Source organism: Hypanus sabinus, chromosome 24, assembly GCF_030144855.1.
Source record: "Hypanus sabinus isolate sHypSab1 chromosome 24, sHypSab1.hap1, whole genome shotgun sequence".
In the NCBI taxonomy this organism is placed as follows: domain Eukaryota; kingdom Metazoa; phylum Chordata; class Chondrichthyes; order Myliobatiformes; family Dasyatidae; genus Hypanus; species Hypanus sabinus.
In genome coordinates, this window is record NC_082729.1 from 1,533,566 (window position 1) to 1,545,283 (window position 11,718).

General features: G+C 48.2%; 1 protein-coding gene across 1 annotated transcript; it reads left to right on the top strand.

Annotated features, from left to right (window-relative positions):
* The first annotated feature begins 881 nt into the window (after positions 1-881).
* On the top strand, positions 882-3,182 carry marcksl1b (MARCKS-like 1b). The gene is made up of 2 exons (XM_059949136.1): positions 882-1,037; positions 1,898-3,182. Exons 1-2 carry the CDS (start codon positions 981-983, stop codon positions 2,471-2,473), a joined length of 633 nt encoding a protein of 210 aa, XP_059805119.1. The 5' UTR covers positions 882-980; the 3' UTR covers positions 2,474-3,182.
* The last annotated feature ends 8,536 nt before the right edge of the window (positions 3,183-11,718 follow it).

Consider the following 11,718-nt stretch of genomic DNA (forward strand, 5'->3'; position numbering starts at 1 on the left):
GAAGAACTTGATCAGATCAGGAAGTGGACTGAGGAATGACAAATGGATTTCAGTAGCTGATGCATTCTGGAAAGTTAAACCAGCATATACAGGGACTGTATAGGAACAGAGAGTTCCAATGTTGAAATTGGCATCAGAGCTGGACAGGTGCAGGCCAGCCCTCAGGAATCAGGGCACCACGGAGCATTGAAGTTGGGACATTATGTTGCAGTAGTAAAAGTCATTAGAGAGGCCACAATTGGATTATTGACCACAGCTATGACGGGAAAGGGCGCAGTTAAACTGGAAAGACGGCAGAAAAGATTTATCAGGATGTTACCAGGATTGGAGGGCCGGAGGTATCGGGAGAGGTTGGACGGTAGGAGTAGTTGTTCTCAGAATAACCCAACAGAATGCCCTGTACTTTTCAAGCGGCTTGTTCAGAAAAAGCCCAGTCTGATTCACTGGGCATTTCTGATGTGAAAATTCCCCCCGCACTAACCGCAGAGTTACTGGCCAAACCGAAAACACCATGCCCCCACCCTCCCTCCGCGCCCAGTTCTCAATTCCCTCGGGAATTCCCCCTCCCTCTTTTCCTACCCCCTCATCCCCCACGCCCGAGCCCATCACTGTCTCAGCCGGGACACCACGCCTTCTCCTGGGTCGGTGGGTGCAGAGGACGGGGTTCGGACGCGGTGGCTGGCTGGGCTCCGGCCCACGGTTTTCGGCCGTTCATCGGTCAATCCCAGCCTAACCCCAGGTGTGGCGAGAGGTTGTATCTGTAAGCCGGTGGATTGAAGCCGCCTGGAGAAGGGGTCCGGCCCATTGTTCGCCGCTGGTCCCGCCCCCACGGTGCCGATTGGCCGCGTTCGCTCCGCCCGCTGCCACTTATGAGGCGGACGTGCGGGCGCGGCTAGAGAGTGCGGTGCGGAGCTGCCGAGGCGAGGTGCGGCCGCTGCTCAGCCCGCTGTTCAGTGTCCGGAGCCCGGCCAGCCGCCACCATGGGAAGCACACTCGCTAAACCCAAAGCCCAGGAGCCTGGCAAGTCCAGCGGACAGGTATGTATCCCGTTAACAGCCTGCAAACCCTGCGCTCCAAACCGGCGGGGGAACGGGACCGCTATTCGCCCGCAACCCCAGCTTTACTCCCACAGGGTCCCAGCTCCGTCCGCCGAAGGTGGAGGGAGGGGGCAATAGATTGTGAGTTAAACCCACGATGTCGGACGGTTTGCGGGGTTTCGGTAATACAAGCCCCTGAAGATGCGTTGTGAGCGGGTTTTGGGGAGCTTGGTCCTTGCTCCCTTGTTGTCTGGGATGGAACTGATTCGCTTCCACCCCACCCCCGTACCATCCCTCGTCTCGGCTTCGGGTCTCTGGGGTCGCTTTGTGCGACTGGCCGTGGTTTTTGCGGAATCGCGACCGTGTGCTCAAACAATGCACTCCCCACCACCCATCCCACTGCCGGATTTTACACCGGTCCAGATGGAAGGTTAACCAATTCGATGACCCACCGTTCAGCCCCCTACACCCCGGCTCACCCCCCCCCCCCCCCCCCCCAAGCTCCCGGCTGCGGGACCCGCTTCTGCCCGATTTTTTTTTACTTTTGTTCTGCCGGAGAGCCGCTCATTCGAAGCGCGAGAGCGCCGCCTGGCCGCAGAGAGCGGGGCCGCCCCCACCCTCCTCGGCTCCATACCCACCCACACCTTGGGCAGCCACCGCAATTTCTTGCCTCCCCTCCAGCGCGCTTTACCGGGATTTGGGGGGAGCTATAGGGAACCGCATCCCCAAACCCTCCGATTTGCCGCCCATGGGGCTTGCAGGCGGCCGGCTGCTGCACCTGTTGCCCGGGCTGTGCGGGAGCGGGCGGCGGGGGGTTTGGGAGCTGCGCTCCGCTAATGTGCTGCCGCATGCCGTTGCAGGAGAACGGGCACGTTAAAACGAACGGGGATGTATCTCCGACGAAGGCGGATGGCGAGGTAGCCTCGGCTACTCCGGGAGATAGCAGTGCCGCCGCCGAGCCGGTGAACGAAGCGGCTGAGGGTTCGGGCGATGCCATCGAGCCGGCGCCCCCCGCCGAAGGGGAGGCCGCCAAGTCGGAGCACACGGAAACTCCCAAAAAGAAGAAGAAAAAGACGCTGTCGTTCAAGTCGTTTAAACTGGGTAAAATGACCTTTAAGAAAACAAAGAAAGGCGAGGCAACTGAGGGCAGCCCCAGCGAGGAAAAGACTGACGCCAAACCGGCAGAGGATGCTAACGCGGCCAGCGGGGAGGCGAAGGAGCAGGTCGCCGGCGAAGTTCAGGACGAGGGGCAAGCGGGCCAGGACACCAAAACTAACAGCGAGGCTCCGAGTACAGAGGCGGCCCCGGCCAAGGAGGAACAGACCGAGAGGTCAGGGGAAGGCGACAAGCAGGAGGCAACAGAGGAGACCACGAAAGCGGCAGCGGCGGAGAGTGAGGCAGCCAGTAGCTCCACGGCTGAGCAAAAGGAAGAGTGAAGCAGAATTGTTTACAAACTGTGATCTGCCACGTTGTCCACTCCCTAAACCAATTGCCCCTTAATGCTGTGGGCTACCCCGCCACCCACACCTCCTGTTGATAGATCTGTTCGTATTGTCTCAGTATTACTTTATGTTTTGCCTTTTCCAACACTGGCTTGTCTAACACGCATCTTCCTGGGAACAGCTTGGGTGCAATAAATATCCCCTTTTCCCTCCGTTTTTGGGATTTTAGTATCACATCTAATGAAGAAAGTGAGGAGGAGTTGCGTCTATTCCTTCCACTGTCTACACGTGGCATCGTCCTGTGATCTGTGAACTCTGGCATCTAACTGGACCTGCATTTGACTGACGCCCTACAGTATGCCCTCCTGCCGGGTCATTCCTCCCCGTTACTGATTTCAGACATCTCGTGCTTTTTTTTAAGGGGGAAAAAAACTGCAGTTTTTTTTTGATTGAAGCTCCTAGTTTGTAGTTTTAAGTCTGGACTACAACACTATCAGAAGTTAAGCATTCAGTGTACCTGTTGGTTTTTATTCTGAGGGGAGGAGGTGCAAAAACTTTAAATGTGATGGGTTTTTTTTTGCTGTTTCGTCCTGTAAATAAAACTTTGGCCAAATTGATTTGCAATTTTTTATTGCTAACTTTTAAGGTGGTTTGACTATTGTAACATTTTAAAAGGGAAAATAAACTTTACCTGTGGACTGTTCTCAAGTGTATTTCTGCCCTGGAGCTCAGCGAGCACTGTAAGCATCTGCCCCGGGTTGCACTTGCAGAAATCTTACAGGAAATGTATGAACATCATGTAGTCAATTTTTACTGAATTTTTGTTAAATAGATTTCCTCTGTTTCATTGTCTCTTTCAACAGTGTAGTAATTGTACAGTTTTAGTCTTATTATCAATAAACTAGATGGAAATTATTGACAATGATTGGATTCTCTTCATAGCTGAAAGGGCACTTGCTAAACTGTGTTCAGTGAAAATTTGGTGGCACGGATCAGTAAGCCCTGTAGCATTCCGTTGTGCTGCTGCTGGTTTGACGGGTTCTGAGACGAATGGAATATGCTTCCAGAAATGAAGAGCTTTCAGCTGATGACCTGGAGCTGTGCAGACAGTCTCTCGTACTTTTGCTACATTTCCTTGTGGCAAAATTGCTGGATAAAACCTCGGGAAGTGTGCTGGTAACCAGAGAGAGGACGTGTTCCATCACCACCTGCCTGTGATGTAATTCCCAGACCAAGAACTGAACCAAGGGCTCCTCTGCATTGGGAATGAGTTGTAAAGAACCTTGGAGATAATGCTTCCCTCATCAGCTTGGTGACATCTTAGTGTCTGAGATTGATTCTGACCTCCAGAGGGCGGCACCCTTTTCTTGTCCAGAGGAGTGAATTTAAAGAGTGAAAGATTCCTACACCATGCCTATTTCATCTCTGGCTGATGCAATGTCAGCAAGTACTCGATTCACTTTGGAGTGACTGCTTTCTGGTCACTAGTCAAGCAGAGGTGGCAAGGGGCCATTTCAGGATGGCTGTGGACCAGAGGCATTGCCGGACAGCGTTGATGTCCGCCAGAGGACTGCAGTAGATCAAGTGATGGATGGGACATGCTGGATGCGCTTGGTCCTTTCTGCCACAGTGTCCTAATGACCATTGGATTGGCTAGTTACAACTGGCAAGGTGGAAGAAATGTTAATGGATGTTGGTGTTTAAAGTGAATTTGTTTTCAAAGTACTTATGCTACCATATACTACCTAGAGATGAATTTTCTTGTGGGTAATTACAGGAAAATAAATACAATGGAATCTATGAAAACCATACATAAAGGCAAACAATTGTAAGAAAAACAAAATTTAAAAAAAATAACTGAGAACCTGAGTGGTGGAGTCTGGAGGCTGTGGAATCAATTCCAGGTTAAGGTAAGTGAGGTACCCAGGAGCCTGATAGCTTGGTCAGTAAAACAGCTTCCCCATGGAAATGGCTTTGATACTGTAGGTGTCAGCTGTTCGATGGCCCTTGATGTAATTCAGTAAGTGGACATGGGGTGGGGAGGAGAGAATAAGCTGAGGGTCAGTGGACATTTCACCCAGAGTGGCTGGATTTAGGACCCTCGCCCTCCAATACTGAGCTGCCCAAAGACCACCTAAGTATTTTCTCCGGAGCAACTGACTCCTGTTTACAGCAGTCCCCATTTTTAATTCCGAGAATTAAATCCCATTGACAAGAACAATGTCCATTACCGTCAACTTTAACGCCACACAGCATCTGCAGACCCCGTTTCTCCCTGCACTGGGATGGATTCCAGCTGGTTAGTAGTGAGACCGGGGCCCCCTCAGATCGCTGGAGCCTCCTGCAATGGAACAGTGGAAAACTGCCTTTCACACGGGATTTGTTTGAACAGCAAAATATAGCTGAATTGCAGTGGGGGTGGAGGGAGGAACACGGGGTAATCTGTTCACAGCAAGACCCCTACAGGTGATGTCCAGTGATGGTGATTGACGAGAACGGCCCAAGTAGCCAGGGAATATTCCAATAGGGACAGATTCTCCAAACTCCCTCATTACTACCCCTCCCTCAGTCACACATGGAAGTGTAATCTGACCCAGCTGCTCCCCTCTGCAAGCTGTCATGTCCCCCTGGGCATCTTTTCCAGGTTTTGTAAATGCATTCCGAGCTAACAGCTGGGGAAATTGCTGCATCTCAACCAGCCGCTGTCTGAGCCTGTCGCGCCGTCTGGGGCTGCCACAGACTCGGGGAAGGACACCACCGACCCCAGCGGTTGGACCAACAATCTTGCCTGGAGTGAAGGAGGGGAAGGATAAATAACTGAGTCCACGCGAAAAAAAAAGTTCCCCACAAAATAAACGATTCTGCCGTGAACAGATTTTCAATGACTGGTGATGAGTTTTCCCCCTGGAGGCAGAGCCTGACGTACTGAGGGGAGGTGGGTTCCACCTCGAGCCGCAGATCCTTGGAATATTTTGGCAATTGGATGAGAGTTTCCACAGAATCGTTATTTACACTTAAATGAGGAAGTCGATTTTTCACCTGTGAACTGACAGCCCGGTACGTCATCACAAGTCACCTTTCCACTGAAGTGTTGATCCGTATAAAATACAGTTTCGGAAGGAAGGGGTTGCCTAGTCACAAACTCCCAACTCACCGCCCACCAACCGATTGTGTTTACCGACAACTGCCCTTCACAACGCAGCTCCTTGGCGCTGAGTGTCTTCGCTGCCAGGTAATTCAGATCCTTAATCAGTTCCTAGAATTGGTTTCTTATTGTCACACGCACCGAGATACAGTGAAGAACTTGTCTTGCACACTGTTCATGTAGATCAGATAATTCGCCGTGTACTGAGGTGGAACAAGATAAAAGAATGCGGAAAAAGTGTTACAGCTACAGAGTGTGCGATGCAGGTAAACGATAAGATGCGTGGTCATAACGAGGTAGAGGCAGAATAGATTGTAAACTAAATACTGTCACATTAGCGACATAACAAAGAACGTTAGCTCGCTCACTTTTCGCCTTCTATAGACACTTCGTGTTAATGTTTCCGCCAAACTATTTAACCTGCATTTAATTGTTTCATTCTGGGACAGTGGACAGTTTGGGAAGCAAATCTAATATTAAACACGAAAATATCTGCAGATCCAGGAAATCCAAAGAAACAGACTCAAAATTCTGGAGGAATTCTAATAGAAGTCTGCAGCGCCCTCACGTGTTCAGAAGCAGCACTTCAACGTCATTTTCGGGAGGGAACGTGAGTTGCAGACACTAACCGCACGACCTTTATTGTCCATCTCACACAAGTATTGTCTAATAAAATTCTTTTTGCAGTGTGCTTGGGCATTGAGTTTAGGCAGCTGAGTAAGAATGTTAAAAAAAACTTGTATATAAAAAGCTTAAGAAGGAAATCAGGAGAGCAAAGAGGGGACTAGATGGATTTGGAATGCAAGGTTAAAGATAATTCCAAGAGGTTATATTAACAGTGAAAGGGAGAGCTGCCTATATGTGGATCCACAGGAGAAGGCTGCAATTTTCAATGTCAGTTTCTTGGTGGTGTGTAGAAGTTAAATGAGGGTGGGAAGTAGTGAGGTCTTGGAACGAGGTGGGACTCCAGCTGCAGCAAGACAGATCACAGATAACTCCACCCAGTGCTTAGGATGGCTCAGCACACCATACCTGGGGACAATCTACAACTCTCAATCGCTGCATCACTAAAGACCCATCCCATCCCAGGCGCTGTTCAATCTCCTGCCATCTGGTAGGAGATACAGAGACATCTTGGCCAAGACAGTAAGACTGGAAAACAGCTTCTTCCCGAGGGCTGTTGAGCAGCTGAATAATGCGACACCCCAGCTTACCAATGGCCTTTGAGTGGTATGGACTATTGAAGACACTTGTATGGAAAAATGAGATTTTAAAAAATTTTGCTGTGTGTGCCAGATGCATTGTAAATATCTGCTTTTTTTCCAGACTAGGGTGGCACCACAATCTCATCTCAAGCATTCTGATGGATAAGGTCCACTATCACTTGAATGGTTTTGTGGATTGGAGATAAGTCTGACGAATATCTTGGGAGTTTTTTTTTTGAAAAGTAACTAAGAGGGTAGATGAAGGTAGAGTAGTAGATGTTGTCTATATAGACTTTATTAAGGTCCTGCATAGCACACTCATTTGGAAGATTGTCACATGGGATTCAGCGGGGAGCAGTGAGGTGAATTAAGAACTGGCTCGATAATTGGAAGCAGATGGTGATTGCTGAAGGTCGATTCTCCAACTGGAGGCCTGTTTCTTAGTGGGGTGCCCCATGGGTCAGTATTTGGACCTCTCTTATTCATTATTTATGTAGATCATTTAGATGAGAATGCAAATTGAGCAATTAGTAAGTTTGCGGATGATGCTAGTGAAGGAGATAAACAAAATGCTGGAGGAACTCAGCAGGTCAGGCAGCATCTAAGGAGAGGAATGAGCCCATTGACATTTTGGGCTGAGACCCTTCATCAGAACTGGAAAGGAAGGGGAAAGAAGGCCCCTGTCCTGCTGAGTTCCTAATTTTTTGCATTACTCTTGATTTCCAAAATCTCTTATGTTTACACTTCATTAGGAGTTTGAGAACATTTGGTATGTCACAAAAGACTCTGGCAAAGTTTTACAGATGTACAGTGGACATTTATTATCGAGGCTCCAATGGATAGAATTGCAAGAGGCTGCAGAGGGTTTCAGATTCAGCCAGCTCCGTTGCATGCACAACCCTCTCACCATCAAAAGCAGTGAGTGGTCCATTCATTGGCTGTCAGCCTCTGGTGATGATCTTTGCATCAACAATGAGGACGGGAGAGGTTCCAGGGGATTAGAGGGTTGCAGATGCTGTTCCCTTATTGAAGAAAGGGAATAGAGATAGCTCAGGAAATTATAGACCACTGAGTTTTACTTCAGTGGTTGACAAGTTGATGGAGAAGATCCTGAGAGGCAGGATTTAAATAGTCAGCATGGCTTTGTCAAAAGCAGGTCATGCCTCATGAGCCTGATTGAATTTTTTTGAGGATGTGACTAAACACATCAATGAAGGTAGAGCTGTAGATGTAGTGTATACGGATTTCAGCAAGGCATTTGATAAGGTACCTCATGCAAGACATTGAGAAAGTAAGGATCCAAGGGGACATTGCTTTGTGGACCCAGAATCGGCTTTCACACAGAATGCAAAGGGTTGTTGTAGATAGGTCATATTCTGCATGGAGATTGGTAACCAGTTGTGTGCCTCGGATCTGTTCTGGGACCCCTACTCTTCAGGATTTTTATAAATGACCTGGATGAGGAAGTGGAGGGATGGGTTAGTAAATTTGCTGATGACACAAAGGTTGGGAGGTTGTGGACAGCGTGGAGGGCTGTCAGTGGTTACAGCGGGACATTGATAGGATGCAAAACTGGGCTGAGAAGTGGCAGATGGAGTTCAACCCAGATGAGTGTGAGGCGGTTCTTTTTGGTAGGTCAAATATGATGGCAGAATGTAGTACTAAAAGTAAGACTCTTGGCAGTGTGGGGGATCAGAGGGATCTTGGTGTCTGAGTCCATAGGACACTCAAAGCTGCTATGCAGGTTGACTCTGGTTAAGAAGGCATACAGTGCATTGGCCTTCATCAATCATGGAATTGAATTTAGGAGCCGGGAGGTAATGTTACAGCTATATAGGACCCTGGTCAGTCTGAGTACTGCGCTCAATTCTGGTCACCTCACTACAGGAAAGATGTGGAAGCCATAGAAAGGGTGCAGAGGAGATTACAAGGACGTTGCCTGGATTGGGGAGTATGCCTTATGAGAATAGGTTGAGTGAATAGACAATAGGTGCAGAAGAGCCCTTCGAGCCTGCACCGCCATTCTGAGATCATGACTGATCATCTACTATCAATACCCGGTTCCTGCCTTGTCCCCATATCCCTTGATTCCCTTATCCATAAGATATCTATCTAGCTCCTTCTTGAAAGCAACCAGAGAATTGTCCTCCACTGCCTTCTGAGGCAGTGCATTCCACACCCCCACAACTCTCTGGGTGAAGAAGTTTTTCCTTAACTCGGTCCTAAATGACCTACCCCTTATTCTGAAACCATGTCCTCTGGTACTGGACTCTCCCAGCATCTGGAACATATTTCCTGCCTCTATCTTGTCCAATTCCTTAATAACCTTATATGTTGCAATCAGATCCCCTCTCAATCTCCTTAATTCCAGCATGTACAAGCCCGGTCTCTAACCTCTCTGCGTAAGGCAGTCCGGACATCCCAGGAATTAACCTTGTGAATCTACGCTGCACTTCCTCTACAGCCAGGATGTCCTTCCTTAACCCTGGAGACCAAAACTGTACACAATACTCCAGGTGTGGTCTCACCAGGGCCCTGTACAAATTGAAAAGGATTTCCTTGCTCTTGTACTCAATTCCCTTTGTAATAAAGGCCAACATTCCATTAGCCTTCTTCACTGCCTGCTGCACTTGCTCATTCACCTTCAGTGACTGATGAACAAGGACTCCTAGATCTCTTTGTATTTCTCCCTTACCCAACTCTACACTGTTCAGATAATAATCTGCCTTCCTGTTCTTACTCCCAAAGTGGATAACCTCACATTTACTCACATTAAATGTCATCTGCCAAGTATCTGCCCACTCACCCAGCCTATACAAGTCACCCTGAATTCTCCTAACATCCTCATCACATGTCACACTGCCACCCAGCTTAGTATCATCAGCAAACTTGCTGCTGTTGTTCTCAATGCCTTCATCTAAATAGTTGATGTAAGTTGTAAACAGCTGTGGTCCCAATACCGAGCCCTATGGCACCGCACTAGTCACCACCTGCCATTCCGAGAAACACCCATTCACCGTTACCCTTTGCTTTCTATCTGCCAACCAGTTTTCTATCCATGTCAATATCTTCCCTCCAATGCCATGAGCTTTGATTTTACCCACCAATCTCCTATGTGGGACCTTATCAAATGCCTTCTGAAAATCGAGGTACACTACATCCACTGGATCTCCCTTGTCTAACTTCCTGGTTACATCCTCGAAAAACTCCAATAGATTAGTCAAGCATGATTTGCCCTTGGTAAATCCATGCTGGCTTGGCCCAATCCTATCACTGCTATCTAGATATGATTCTCCTTGGAGTGACAGAGGATGAGAGGTGACCTGATAGAGGTGTACAAGATAATAAGAGGCATTGATTGTGTTGGTAGTCAGAGGCTTTTTCCCAAGGCTGAAATAGATAGCACGAGAGGGCATAGTTTTAAGGTGCTTGGAAGTAGCTACAGAGGAAATGTTGGGTAAGTTTTTTTACCCAGAGTGGTGAGTGCGTGGAATGGGCTGCTGGCAACGGTGGTGGAGGTGGAAAGATAGGGTCTTTGTGGGCCAAAGGGCCTGTATTGTGCTGTAGGTTTTCCATGTTCTGTGTTCTGACATTAAAAGGCGTGTTCATCGCCAGAGTAGCTGGAAAAATGACTGCTGACTCCACCGACCCTAGCACCAAATTGCTATCAGGGAGACACTGCAGGACTGTTAACACTAGGACTCCTCACTTTCTCCAAAGCTTCTTCCCTGTAGCTATCCAGCTTCTCAACAAAACTCACTCAGGTGTGATACCCTGACCGCCCCTGCACAGCATCCATGAAATGACCTTTCCTGTTCTCCGTGTTCTGTTGGTAATTATTGAGTCTGTTCATACGTTCACATTTATTTCATTTTGATTATTGACATTTGCACACATGACCATTCTGCTGATTGATTGTGGCTGTTTGCACTATTGTCTTGTAAATTGTTGGTTTGCTATTGTGGTATTGTCCTGTGTTTTATACTTTGCGCCAAACCACAATTAATTCTGGTATGTTTCACAAACTGGTAATAAAGTGATTCTTTCGGCCTGAAACATCGACTGCATATATCCTCCCCATTGGAACAGGACAACAGAATTTCCATGGTCCTCTCCTTCCACCCAACCAAGCCAATAATATCAATATCCTTCATCAGCTCCAACATGATCCCACTATCTGGGGCACTCCCATCTCCCCCAGCCCCACTCCAACATCTCAGATGAAGCAGAGGTTCATTTGCACTTTTTCCACTCCGAGGATATGGCTGGGTGGGCTCTACACCGATTAATCCCTTTGTAGGGCTGATTATTGTTGACTGTCACTTTAATTCTCCACTTGCGGCTAGTGAGATCCTACCATCTGAAAATCTCTGGGATACATACTGAATTCCCCACCCTGTTCTCTCATATTTGGCCTCATTTTTTTAAAATGCCTTGCCAACAATCAGTATCCATGTTCCTTATCCCCAGACCTGTCCTAACTCATTTGCAAGGCAATCTTCTGTTTTACACGATAGCTCTGAGACCGTATGATGAGGGCCATTCTTACCCTTGGCCTAGACCAGGCATAGGCAAACTACGGCCCGCGGACCATATGCGGCCCGTTAAGCTTTTTAATCCGGCCCGCAGAACTTGATGAAATATTAATAAACCTTGTTAACGTTTTTTCCCCGCAATTCTGGCATTTTCCCAATAGATGACGTACTCTATATACATTTGCGGCGACCCATTTCCTGGCACATCCGAACCGGCTCACAATTAGCCAGCGTTCCGGCTAAGGGAGATAGCCTGCGGGGACTTGCGAGCACAGAGCTTTGGAGCCTCTGCGCAGGGGGGCAGGTTGAGGGAGGCTTAAAAGTGAGGCTGGGGATTTCGAATAAAGTTTTTTT